Here is a 14,920-nt window from a genome sequence, read left to right on the forward strand (position 1 = left end):
ATATCAAAATTTCTAAGATATAGTAGAAAATCCCAACACAGGGTCAGTTTGTTTAAAGTAATCTTCCATAATTTAAATAGCTTTATTCTTTCAGAGAGCAAAACATTCATCATAAGACCTTCTTTCCTTTTTTTTAAAGATCAATCCATCAAAAAGAATTGATCGTATTCATATTATGTGTCAGGCAACTGGAATAAAAAGACAATAAGGAAACCACCTCTCCCTCAAGGAGTTTATGTCCAATGTACTTGATTTCTATGCAGTGAAATGAACAGATAAGCAGAATTAGAGTATGCAAGTCATGGGATTGAATCTTGTCTTAGATACTCACCATGAGACTTGAATGAGTCACTTAAACTCAAGCATGAATTTATCAAATGGGAATAATAATAGTACCTACCTCAAGAGATTATAGTGAGGAACAAATGAGATAAAATATTTTGCGAGACTTAAAGCTATATAAAGTATTGATTATTAAAATTATCATCATGATCATCATTCAACAAAGATTATGGGGGCATCAGAAATCAGTGTAAAGTCATCCTTTATAAGGTTCCTCTTGTAGCCAGCCATCACATACTCAATCCAATTCCCAAGAACTAAAACATTAATTCTTTTGTCTCTGTCCTTTTGTTGTATGTAGCATTATAATGTTCCTAAGGGACCTTTACTCAGAACCATAGGAATACCACCATTCATCTATTTAAAATATTATAGCTTTCATCATGGCTACACAAACTTCCAGCTTAAAAATCTCTCTGACCTTTTTTCCCTTCAAAAGCTCCTCTTAACCTATGTTCTCAGAAATAGTTTCTTCAGAGTCATTTTTGATGCCAGGTACATGAATTATCCAAATATAATAAAGGAAGAGAACTACTGAACCACCACCGGAGAGGTGATCATTGCCTGCACCACCCTTAATAATTTTCCCAATTGGTTCACCATGTACACTACCCTCTTCCCAAAAGAATAGTTCAAAGGGAGATGGTTTTTTGATGTCTGCTGCATTTGTCATGTCCTGATACCTGCCAACACAAAAGTTTCCAGTAGACAAAGAGAATTAATTCAGTCAAATACAGTTATATATTTATATATATATGTACATATATAAATTGTAAATTATATATGTAAATTGCATAATTTAATATAAATTGTATAGCTTGACTCTATGGGACATATTAGAAGAGTTCAACTCCCCTTTTAATATCATCCACATTCAGATTTTGGCTAAAATATCTCACAATAGACTAACATAGAGGAATCCAAGGAAACATAGGTCCCAATTAACTTGTTTGTTTTTCACAGGGGCTTAATAGGCAGGGCCACAAAGAAAAAAGTACATGAAGGCATCAAGGGAGTCAAATTGCTAAAATGTTCCTCTAGATTTTTTTATTATTTATCCCCCCTTATATGCTGCTCTAGTGAATCTCCCACAGCATATGCTAGTTTGACATCTGTATACCAGTACTGATTCCAATTGACCTACATACTAATTTCATGTTGTGCAATGGAAGAATTCTGAACCATGGCGTCAGAAAAGGATTGAATTTTAAATTCTATCTACTACTTTCTAGTTGTTTGATCAGAGGCAAAACATTTGATTTAACTGAATCCTACTCTTACCTCACAGAATTGTAGCAAAGATCAAAGGGAAAGAGTATATGCAAGTCACTTTTTAAACCTTAAAGCCCTATATAGATGTTGTTATAATTGTAATTAAGCATCTTTCTTCTCCTCCTCCTCTGAAGCTTGAACATTGCAACTATATGTTCATTTCTCTGCATGTTATTCACATAACTAAACTAAAGGGGTTAATAGAGAAAGTACTAGACTGAGAGGCAGAAGACTACTTCTCAAACTCACTAGTTTCATCATAACTAAAATGAGCAGAACAACATCTACCATACCTTAAAGTAGAGAGTTGTTATGAAGATCACTTCCAATAATATGTGTGTGGGAAAAAAAAAACTTTGAAAAGCATAAGGCTTGAAACAAATGCAAGTTAGGAAGGAAGAAGCATAAGCTAGAAAATAAGATCTAATTTCTAGGCTTTGCACATATTAAATGGGGTGTGAGACATCTGGACTATTTGGATAGTTTGGCTAAGGAATTTGCAATGAATGTAACGTTTAAATGCTCAGATATTTCTAAGGACAATTGGAATCCTTCTTCATCCTACTTTTTGTTCTGGTTCTGTGAATTCTTTATACTGTATTAATACTGGGTCATGCACTATGTCCAAGCACAGGGTATTTGCCTCTCAACACTAAAACATGTACACTATGATGTTATTGTAAACAATTCTGTGAAATTGGGTCAGAAAATCAAAAATGATGCATAGTTTGGAAATCCCATGCTTAACACACAACAAAAATATTAGCTGCACAGCTGTGATTATTACAATTCAGATAAAGCTCTAATTCAATTGATTGAAGCAAAATGTACTATTGCCAATCTTTGAGATGAGTTCCTGTCAGTGAAAATTTTCAAGCAGAGGCAATATGACCATTTGAGTAAAGGAGAGAATGGATTTTATTCTTTGGGTAATGGTTAGACCAGATGACTTGAGTTAAATGTGGCTCTCCAATTCTGACTATATAATTTCTGAAATTCTAACTTATGGATAACTTTGTAAAAATTATAGTTTTAAATAGTGGTTGTATTTTGAGGTATGAATCTAGACAACTAGGTGATAAACTAGGTGGTATACTGCATAGAATTTTAGACTTGGGAGTCAAAAATACTTTAATTGAATGCCTCATTCATACGCTTACTACTTACATGATAATTGGACAGTCCCTTAACCTCAAAATACCCCAAACAAACCTTAAAATATGTTAAAGAGCAATGGCAGATGTGCAACAATAGAGAAGCCATGCCAACAGTTCTTAATAAGTTATAGGTATACTGCTAATAATGATAATAATAATTAAAAAGATAATACCACAAAGTTGGCAATTATATGGGGTATTATCATGCTTGATCCCAGAGATTGCTATTATTATTCTCATTTTACATTTCAGGAAACTAAGCAGAAAGAGATTAAATAACTTGCTAATCAGGGTTTGAGACCATATTTGAATTCAGGTCTTGCTGACTGAAAGTCCTACAGTCTATGCACTGCACAGTCTAGATGTTTCAATATCCAAAAAATCTTTAAACAGATGAAATTCCTGTTTGACTTTAAGAATTGCTACCATCTGCACCACAGTATGCCATTCATAATGGGCTACAGGTACAAAATGATGCATGAACTGTCTGATGTACAGGGACACTTTGTTTTCCATAACTTTATTTCTTAGCTACAATGAACAATGTAAATGTTAAGGGAGGGACATTTGTGGGACTGATATAAAAATAGCAAAGGTATTTTAAATTTAAAAAATGACTATGATAAAGAAAATTATTGCAGTTTAATCTTATGAAGAAAGGAAATGGAATCCTAAGGTGGTATCCAGTTTTAAATGAACAATTCAATGACTCTATATTAAAAAGGGAAGGGAAAAATCCCTAACGCATTTCATTAGAGAGTGAATAAGTTCTAGTTGATGACTAGGATACCAAAATAATTAAAATCACTTAACATTTCTACAGAATAAGAATTGTCAGAACGTCACATTCTGAATAAATCTGGTCTCTTTTGTTAAAAACTATTTTTTAACTAGTCTTTTGATTTTTATATTTCATCCTTTCTTGAAACCTTTGGTTATAAATAATTTTTTTTCATTTGGTATTTCCAGTAAAACCTTATTTTGAACATCTATTTCTAATAAGTAACTCCAATGAGGGGCAAGGGCCAAGCCTTCTATAACTTTAATATCTTTCTAGTGCCTAGCTTTGTACACAGAGAGAACTTAATGAAAGTATTCTTTTAGATTGAATTCTGCCTACTTTCATTGATATATAATCAAAGATTTTGAGTTGAAAATGACCCAAGAGAACACAGTGTCCAATCACTTAATTCTCAAATTAAGAAACTAAAGTCTGGAGATATTAAATGATCTTTCTCCAGGTCATACACATAATCAATATCAAAAGCACCATATGAATCCTTATCTACTGATTCAGAACTAAATGTCCTTTTTAAGAAATGATGAAAACTAATGCAGATGAAAAACTATTAAAGCAAAGTCACACTAAAGAATATTCATAGCTTTTAAAATTATTTCATTCTAGAAAATATCAACATATAAAATTCTTTGTCAATTTAAAATCTATTATTATTTTGTTTCAATTTTTAACATGCTATGAGTATACATAAAGGATGAAGTATTTACATAATGGAATCAAAAAGAACGTAAGCACTAATCAATTTCATAATTGTGAGCCATTTGACCTGACTGACACTAAAGAATTTAGAAATCTGATTTGAAACTATTGAAGTAAGTATAGAGAATGTATATTCTTCCCCCCTCAAACTTCAGTTAAAGGCTACATGATTACTTGTTGTAGTCATTTTATAGGGAATTCTTGTCCTATGTTTCATAGGCTATTCTATGATTAGACTAGATGACCATCTATAATGTTCTGTCATTCTATGATGTTGAAGCTGTAAGGAAAAATTAAAATATAAAAGAACTCTGAAGCTTGTAAAAGTAGATTATGCAAATAAAACATTGTAGCTAAGGAATATATGTATATTTTTAAAGCCATAGAAAATGGAAACTTTATAAGATTGATAAAATTTCAGGTTCAATTGCAAATTTGGACAAAGATGAGTATTTTTCAGGACTTCATTTGATGAAAATTAAACAAAACAAAACACACTAGAAAGATGAATTTAAGAGAATAACATTGTTACTTCAACTGGATTCTCAAATTTCATGTAAAACATGATTATGAATCCCTACTTTATTTCAAGGGAGTGATTTTTCAAATAAAATATGTTCTATTACATTTATTACTTAGAAAATTATTTGAGAATTCATATTCAGTGCTGCCATCATCTATCAGAGGTGGCAAACATAGTTTGCTGACCTGCCTGTAATACTCCTTAGTACTTGCCAAATCAGATTAAAGTATAATTAAGAAATATTTTTTAAATACCATGAGACCAAAATAACATTATGTTTTAAAATGAAGTCATGGGGGCAGCTGGGTAGCTCAGTGGAGTGAGAGTCAGGCCTAGAGACAGAAGGTCCTAGGTTCAAACCTGGCCTCAGCCACTTCCCAGCTGTGTGACCCTGGGCAAGTCACTTGACCCCCATTGCCCACCCTTACCAATCTTCCACCTATGAGACAATACACCAAAGTACAAGGGTTTAAAAAAAAAAAAGAAATAAAAAAAATGAAGTCACTATGCAAATAGTAGGGATATTTATGCACATATTACTAATCCTGTTTCTATTTAAGTTGGACACCATTGACATACTATCAAGACAACATACCTTGGTTTGCACTTTTAAGATTTGAACCCGTGAAATGTTCTTGTCCTTGACATCCCTGACAGATTAAAAGATCATGGGTAGAAATGAGGGGGTAAGGTAAATAACTCAGATATATATTTAAATATCTATGAGTTATATATAAATATGTATGTGTATGTGTGCATATGATTATCAATCATATGTATATATATATGTATTTATTGTATTGGGGTTCATATTTTTACAATACTGTAAGAAATACTAATATTTCAATTTTTACAGATAAAGAAGCTGATACTCAAAGGGGAAAGGAATTAAAAAATATGCTCAGGATTCACAGCAAATCTGTATCAGAAACAGATTTGAAGCCATATCTTCTGATCCAATCTCTACTAGTCTTTCTTTTCTCACTTTTGAAAGAATATAAGTTTTATGGTCGAAAGATAAATAGGGGGATGAAAGAAACAAGCATTTATTTAGCACCTATTATGTGCCAAGAATTTTACAAATATAATCTCATTTCAACTTTGCAAAAATCTTGTGAGGTAGGTGCTATTATTATCCCCATTTTACAGTTGAAAAAATACTGAGGCACATAGTAGTTAAATGACTTGTTCAGGATCACATGACTAATGTGCCTGAATTCAGAGTTAAATCAAGTCTTCTTGACTTTTTCTTTTCTTATCTGTACCTGCTAAAAAATATTCCCTTTCAATAAATCTCAGCTCAAAAGCAGAGTTCAAAAAAATTTTTTTGAAAAAAAAATTGAGCCCATCACTCAATCTACTCTTCAGGCTAATTCTGTAGAGCTAAGAAATATCTGAAAAGATTCAGTCTATGAGTCAGAGGTTTTCTGGTAGGATTTCCATTTCAAGTCAGTAAATAATCTACCTTTGTGTAGAACATATAAAATAACCTTTTTTAAGATAAATTTATTTTTTGACTACACCTGTTATAGAAACTTTGGTATAGAAACTTCCAATGAGGAAACTCCCTCTAACAATGCAGATCAGTAATTAACTTATTGTAGAGAGTTGACTGGTACATGTATACAAAATTATCAATAGCAGCTCTTTTGAGATAACAAAGAATTGAAAATTGGAGGGATGTACACCAATTAGGGCACGGCTAAACAATTTGTGGTATTAGATTGTAATAGAATATTATTGTGCCATAAGAAACGACAAACAAAATGATCGCACAAAAAAACTGGAAAGACTTCTATGAAGTGATGTGGCAGAACCAAAAGAATGTTGTAAACAGTAACAACAATAATGTATGATGATCAACCCTGAATGACAAATATTATAAAAAAAAACTCCAAAGGACTCATGACAAAAAAGCTATCCACTACCACTGAAGGAACTGACAGTCTGAATGGCATGGAAACCAATCATCACTCACTTTATTTCCCCCATGTTTTTTCTAGTATAAGTTATATGTCTTTTCTATCCCAACTTGAAGAACATAGAAATCTATATTGTATAACACATGTATAACCTATATAATATTACCTGGCATCTTTGGGAAGGGGGAGAAGGAAGAGGAAGTAGAGAACATGAATCACAAAATACCAGAAAAAGGATTATTTTGAATTATATCTACATTTAATCTGGAATCTATATATGTATATATACATACTATATATACATAAGTACACACACACACATATATATATATACACAGACAGACAGACAGACAGACACACAGACACATAATATATATATATATATATATATACAGAGAGAGAGAGAGAGAGAGAGAGAGAGAGAGAGAGAGAGAGAGAGAGAGAGAATGGTGGAGGGAGAGAGAGAGGGAGAGAATGAGAAAGGAGAGAGGAGGGATGGAGAGGGAGAAAGAAAATTAATTTCCTGGGGCATGAAGACATTAAATAAGACCCTTCCTTGGGTCACACAGCTAAATGGTGATGCAAAAGACTTTAGCAAGGTCCTGACTATTGGTTTCAGCCAAATTCACTTTTTTATGTCAAAATAATTTTATTTCCATTCAAAATTGGAATAACAAAATATCAGTTCCATTTGGTGCTATTTCCTACTTTTTCCTGCATTTTTACATTCATAATTTCATAAAATAAAAAAGTTATTTATAGCTAAAGATCTACAAAAAAGTATGATGATGCTGCTCCAACTGCTTTTATTGTTCTGGAATTTATTGTTTGGATATAAGGAAGAGAATGTAGCATTTGAAGTCAGGAAGACTGAAATTCAAAAGCAGCCTCAGATACTTACTAGCTCCATGACTTTGGACAAACTCTTAAATTCTCTCCATCTCAGATTCCTCACTTGCAAAATATAGATAATAATTTCGGTAGCACTGACTTCATAAGAGTGTTTGAAGTTCAAATATAAAGTAATATGAAAAAATAATATAATCTTACTATTATTATTTATAAGGCCTCTACTACCTCTAAAATTTTACTAACATAGATGGCAAAGCCACTCAAAAACAAAATGACAATATGGCACTACTGAAAATAATTTTTTTGAATCTTTGTTTTATAAACTGAATATTCTTGAAATCCAAGAAAAGTAAAAATAATTAATATTCTCTTTTACAAATGTGTTTCCTTTTATCCTATTATTATGTGTGAAAGTCATATTATATATAAAGAACTAGAAATTTAATTCTTCAAAGCCAACTAAATCAATATTCAAACATAAAAGAATACTTCAAAACTTCCAAATATATATTTAAATAATTAAATATTATATATGAAATATAATAAAATATTAAAATTTAAATAAATAAAAATCTATAATATTTTGAAGCAAAAAAAATTGAGTGGTTTTACTTTTGGTCATACATAAGGATTACTTACCTCCAACTGGTGTCCAACTCTGATGAAGGCACAGAGAGGGTCAAAAGCTCCAGTACCACAGGTTAGGAGATGTGTTCTGTTATAATGGTGCAGAACACGAACAAAATTTGCACATTCACTCTATAACATGGAGGGAAAAACAACAGATATGCATGAATGAGAAAAGTGCCATCATGATCCCAAATAAGTTATTCAGCCTCTTTCTCAATTCATAACGCAAAAGCAGAGAAAGGTAGATCTGAGAGTAAATTTATCATCTAAGTTCAAGTGCCTTATGGCAGAGATGAGGAAAATGAGGTCCAGTGAGTTTGTCACTTGCCCAAGGTCACAGAGTTTGTTCACCTAAATTTTCCTGAACTCAGGACACACCTATTTTCTCTTTGTTCTGCACTAATATCATTGCCTTCTTACTTAAGGGATTAAGAAGTTAATGGATGACAATGGAAGGAAAAAAACATAAAAGTAAATGTGTTTAGGCTTGTATATAGACAAACTGGTAGAAATAAGTGAACGTTTCTGTGAAATACAATAAAGAATATCGTAAGTATTCACTTTAGAAATTGAAGATGACAGTATATACCTAATAAATGAAAGTGTATAGCTCATCCATTTGACAAATACTTATTGTGAAATTAAGTAAAATAAACATAACTTGTATCTCTAAATTATTTGAATGTAGCAATTCCTTTGGCAAACTGTTCTACTGGATAACCAGACAATTCCTGGTGCTATGCTTCAAGTAGAATACTACTCAGTGTAACTATAAATAGTGACTCAGTATGGAGTCAGAAAAATATATTTCAGAAATGTCTCTATGGCTCACAGTAGACATATACACAAATTTATGCAATATGGAACATTATTATGATTTAGATAAAAATAAATCTTGTAATCTTAAACTCACAAATCCATCTGCACCACTTTAAAATAAACTTGCTGATCTATGTTTTGAAATTAGTAAAAACAAGTATTCAATTGAAGGCGGTACAATGGATGAAGGGCTGGATGTGGAGTCAGGAAGATCTGAGTTCAAACTTGGCCTCAGACACTTACTAGCTATATGACTCTGGGAACTTAACCCTGTTGGACTCAGTTTCATCACCTGTAAAAGTAACTAGGGAAGGAAGTGGGAAACAACTCCAATATCTTTGGCAAAAAAAATGGTGTCATGAAGAATCAGATATGACTCAACAATAATCAATTTTTTTCCCTTTAGTATGTCACAGCACATTTTATTTAAGCAGATAATCCAAGTACATTTCAATCCACACAGTTTTAACTTATTTGTAAAAGGGATGTAGGCAATTATAAATAAAGAAAATGCAGGCAAATAGTATCTAAGAATTTTTTCAACAATTTAATTTAAGAGACATTGTGTGTCATAGTGGATTGAGAGTTAGATTTGGAAGCAGAAAAACTTGAGTTCAAATCCTGCCTCTGATACAAAATGGATATGTGACCTCGGAAAAATAATTTAACTTCTTATTGAGGCAGGTGACTCTATGAGCCCTAAAATAAGAGAAGCAATTGGTAATGTAAGGAGCCAGGGCGACTCAAAAAAGTCTCATGATCAAAGAGGTTATTTTATAGCAATAGAAAGAAATGACAGAGACTGAATGCAGACTGAAGCACACTTCTCTTTATTTCCTCCATGAATTTTTTTTAGTATAAGTTATATATGCCTTTTTAAAAATATGACAAATGTGGAAATATGTATAACATAATAACACACATGCAGTCTATATCATATTTCCTGCTTTCTTGGGAGGGGGAGAGGATTAGAAGAGAGAGAACAGGGATCAGAACATTATAGAAAACAATTATTAAAAATTGTATGAATGTAAAAAAAATATTTTTATATAGGAGGAGAAATTGCCAATATTAAGTGGCAGAGGAAATTTCCTCAATTCCAAATTACAGATACATACCAAATACCAAACAAGTAAGATAAAAACCAATTCATATAAGCCTTAAATTTTGAGTATTATGAATATAGGTATTAATATAAGTTGTATAATAATCACATAATTATCATGTGTCAAAGGACTTTAATATAGTAAATCCATCAATATTAGTTAGTAAACTGTAGTAAATAACATTTGTTTTGGTATGTGTGTGTATGTGTCTCATGTCAGTAATAGCAAATCAGAACCAGTTATTCTGGAGTGATATATAGAGATAGTTGATACATAGATAAAAATTTATATATCAATATATTATTATATATAGTGACTATATTATTGCTGTGACTATCCTGGGCATATATGTCCAAGCAACTGTGCAAAACTTTGCTTTTATATCCAACATTTTATTCTGTGGGTTAATCATATCAAAACAGTTAATAAAATCATTTCCATTTACTGTGGCCATGGGTACACATGGTATTTGTAGAGCTGGAAGTACCACTTCTCCCTCTCATGTCACAATAATATATACTTTCAGAGAAACAATTAGACAACATTTTTGCTGTTAGTTTGACATGTGTGTAAATGGCCAGTCATATTGGCCACTCTGCTCATACAGAATGTACTGTCTCATTACCTAGCTATAATCGATTGTGAGAAATAGGAGAAAGAAAGTAAGGAAGAATAACAGGCTCTTACATTGCATTCTGGATCCTCTTTCATTTACTGAAAGAATAACTTACTATTTAGTGATATATAACATCCCCTTCATGGTTAACACTATAATTTGTACATATGGACCAATGTGTAAAACCCAGTTGAATTTGGAAGGTTGGTGGAAGAAGGGGTTACTTTAACTCTTTTTAACTCCTTACCCATGTTGTCTCTACTGAATCTAGAGAAAGCATCACTTTTTAAAATTAAACAATCAATTATTTTGGAAGATGGCTTCTTAGAAGCAGCAAAAGTCCAGACTTCTGTGAAAAACCTTCCACATCAATCAAAAGCAAAGCACTTTGGGGCAGCTGGGTAGCTCAGTGGAGTGAGAGTCAGGCCTAGAGACAGGAGGTCCTAGGTTCAAACCCGGCCTCAGCCACTTCCCAGCTGTGTGACCCTGGGCAAGTCACTTGACCCCCATTGCCCACCCTTACCACTCTTCCACCTATGAGACAATACACCAAAATACAAGGGTTAAAAAAAAAAAAAGCAAAGCACTTTGAAGGGGAAAGAAAACCAAATCTAACAATAGGACAGAGCTGGGGGATGCTCCTCCTTGATTCAAGTTAAAAGGTATATGGAGAAGACTGAATTCTCAGGTTTAAGGAAAAGGAAGAAGGAAGGTTACTGGACCCTTCCCCCACCTACTGTGCAAGTGTACAGGGTGAGGACTCCATCTTCGAGGGGATGCTGAGCTGCCATAGCTGTTCCAGGCTCAGGGATCTAACCATATTTTGGAGGGAGGCAGCTGGAGGAGAGGCTTGGAGGGGAGGGCATTCTAGTCACAGCCACTACTCTCCATCTTGGGCTTCTGCTTCTGGAGGATTTGGCTTCAGGGCACATCCAGCACTGCATAACAGCTCTGCCCTGGGCTTAAACTAGTCTATCAATATATCAATAGGAGAGATAAGAAGCCATCAGAGGGCAGAGAAGTTCAATATCCAACACCTTTCCCACATTGTAAGAATCCTGCTGATTTGGATGCCAGGGCAAAGGCTGAAACCTTGAACACAATACCTTGATAACAGGGCAGGAAGCATAGCTCCCTTCAGCCTCCAAAACTTCACCTATAACTTCAGTTTATGTTGCCAGCTGGGAAATATCTGATCTCAGGGCTCATTAATACTCCATCAGCCTATTCTAGTCAATCAGTCAATCAGCAGAGCAGAAGAAGCCCCTTCAGTACAGAATAGCTCAAACCCACAGATCCATGAAATGATCAGAGGAACAAGATTACAGCCAATGAATGGGGCAAAGAAGGAAAATACAATTAAACAACAAAAAAAGAAAAAAGGATTTAAAATCAACAGCTTCTTTTCAGGTAATGAATAAAGAGCAAATGGAACAGAGGACCAAGGAACCTCAATCAAAAACCTAGGAACTCCAGTGAATTGGATTCAGGCTTTGGAAGAACTCAAAATACAATTAAAAAAAAAACAATTAAGAGAGGATGAAGACAATTGGGAAAAAGATCTTAAAAAGAAAAATAAGTCATCTGGAAACAGAGGCACATGAACTAAAACAAGAAAATAGTGTCTTGAAAGCCAAAATTGATCAGCTTGAAAATGAGGCAAAGAAAGTGAAAGATGACCTACAAATAAAAAACAGACCAGAAGTAGAAAGATGACCAAAAAGCCAGGGATGAAATTCAGTCTTTAAAAATTAGAATCCAACAACTAGAAGCAAACGACTTCATAAGGCAGCAAGAGTCTATGAAACAAAACCAAGAGAATGAAAAAAATGAGAAAAATATGAAATACTTTATTGATAAAACTATAGTCCTGTAAAATAGATCCAGGAGAGACATTGGACTACCGGAAAATCATGACAAATGAAAAAGTCTGAACATCATTGTACAGGAAATTATTGATTATTGAAGAAAACTGCCCCAAATTCTTGAACAAGAGGGAAAAGTGGAGAATGAAAGAATCCACAGGTCACCTCCCACATTTAATCTCCAATTGACAACAGGAATGTTATAGCTAAAATCAAGAACTACTAGACCAAGGAAAAGATACTGTGAACTGCTAAGAACAAACTATTCAAATACCATGGAAGCACAGTTAAGAAACACAAGATGTGGCTGCATCTACACTGAAGGAGTAGAAGGCATGGAATATGATATTCCAGAAAGCAAGGGGAAATGGGTCTACAACCAGCAATCAACTATCCAGCAAAACTGACTATTATTGCTGAGGAAAGTATGGTCATTTAATAAAATAGAAGACATCCAAGCATTCATAAAGTAAAGACCTGACTTAAACAGAAAATTTGATGCCCAAACACAGAATGAAAGAGAATCACCAAAAGGCAATTAATAAAGGAGGAAAAAAAACTTTCTTTAAGGGATCCAATAAGTTCAAATGATCTGTATTCCTATAAGAAAAGATTATATTGGTAACTTTTAATAATTGTTATTATCATCAGGGAAATTAGAAGAAGTATACTTAGAGGGCACAGTGGCAAACTACATAGATGTGTCAAAATATGTATAAAAACTAGGGATGAAAAAAGAGTATAATGCTAAAAGAAATGTAAAAAGATAAAATAGGGTAAATATATATTGCATAAAGAACCACACGGTGGGAGGTGGGGAGAAGACCAATACAATAGAAAGTTGAAAAAAGTTGGAGACAGTCTCCAAGAAAATTTTAATTATTATAGTGGGAAGGGTCAGAGAGGTTCAAATGGAAGAAAAACCTCCAACTCCAAATTCAATCATCATCATCACTGACATCTCTAATGGGGAATAACCAGGGAAGTAGACTTAAATATTAAATGTGGGTCCAGAAGGTTGTGAGGGAGACAGGAATGGCAGATAGAGGGACCAAACAAGGTAGGGAGACTGAATTTTAACTGCCAAGGAGGTGACTGTTGAAATAAATGGCAGTTAGGCCCTTACAGTCACACTGCCCCACCTAGGCAAGGGCCAATGGAACCAGCAGTCAAAAGGCAAAAGTTATAAAAATTTTCAATTAGGGAAACTATGATAAAGGATGGGAATAGGGGTTACTACACTTACAGACTAAGGGCAAACCACAGGGTCAGGGGAGGGACTTATCTATACTAAACTGAGACCTAAACAAGACAGGCCCAGAGAAAAGCAGGATTGAAGTGAGTATCCTCTCAGCAGAGTCCAGACTCACTCAAGTGATATTTCAGCTCCTCCGGGACCACCTGCTGCACTCTTCCAGGTGGGTAGATTCTGGGAGCTTATCCAGCCCAAGTTGACCTGCAACTCAGGTTGGGATTAATAGTCTCTACCAAAATCTCCCACAAGTAGGTGACAGTCTTCCTTCAGGATCTCTGGTAAAGTGAGATCTCCTAGGATCAGTTGCAACTCATCTCAACCACCATGGAGTCTCTCTCAGTAAGAGAGCAAGCCACTTCCTGCTTCCCCATTCCATGTGGAATTCTCCAGCCCTTCCTGTTAAGTCTCCTAAATCATAATTTAAGTAATCTTCCTCATAACACATCAACAACATCATGAACATCATCATCATCAAAAATAACATCATCAGCATCAATGTCATCAACATCTAAACATTCATCTTTTCCTGGCCTAGGAAAGATATTTGCTGGGTGGTCTAACCTAATAGCATACTATGCAGAGTTCTGAATGAGAACCAAAAAACCTAACCTCTAGGCTTGAGTGCCATTATGTGTCCTTTGGGGGTAAAAAAAAAGCCTTCTTTTTCCTGGACTCAGTTTACTCATTCATATATGAGTGAAGCTTACCTGTACTCTGCATTAAGTTAATTAGTTAAATCAAAGAATAAGCCATGGATAAAGAAGAAAAAAATATTTTGTATTGATATATTCTTATCAATTTTCTGCTCTCATTTTGGCCAATCTGCTAGGTGTGAGGTGGTACCTCAGAGTTGTTTTAATTTGCATTTCTCTAATTATTAGATTTAGAGCACTTTTTCATGCGCTTATTGATAGTTTTGATTTCTTTATCTGAAAATTGCCTCAATGGACAAGGGACAGGCTCAGGTTAAAAACCCAGGTTTCACTGATAAATTTGAGTCCAGCACTTCTTATACTACAAACAAGCTAAATGTCCAAGAACTGGAGAAGGCCTGAATGATTAT

At 33.9% G+C, this 14,920-nt stretch overlaps 1 protein-coding gene across 1 annotated transcript in view; it reads right to left on the reverse strand.

The window, feature by feature from the left end:
* The window catches only part of SEMA3E (semaphorin 3E), a 385,477-nt gene that overhangs the window by 120,739 nt on the left and 249,818 nt on the right, over nt 1-14,920 (reverse strand). Inside the window, exon 10 of the mRNA XM_044679056.1 lies at nt 8,206-8,325. Coding sequence (XP_044534991.1) covers nt 8,206-8,325 — 120 coding nt within the window. The remainder of the gene's footprint in view (nt 1-8,205; nt 8,326-14,920) is intronic.

Source organism: Gracilinanus agilis, chromosome 5 (genome assembly GCF_016433145.1).
Source record: "Gracilinanus agilis isolate LMUSP501 chromosome 5, AgileGrace, whole genome shotgun sequence".
NCBI classification, from domain to species: domain Eukaryota; kingdom Metazoa; phylum Chordata; class Mammalia; order Didelphimorphia; family Didelphidae; genus Gracilinanus; species Gracilinanus agilis.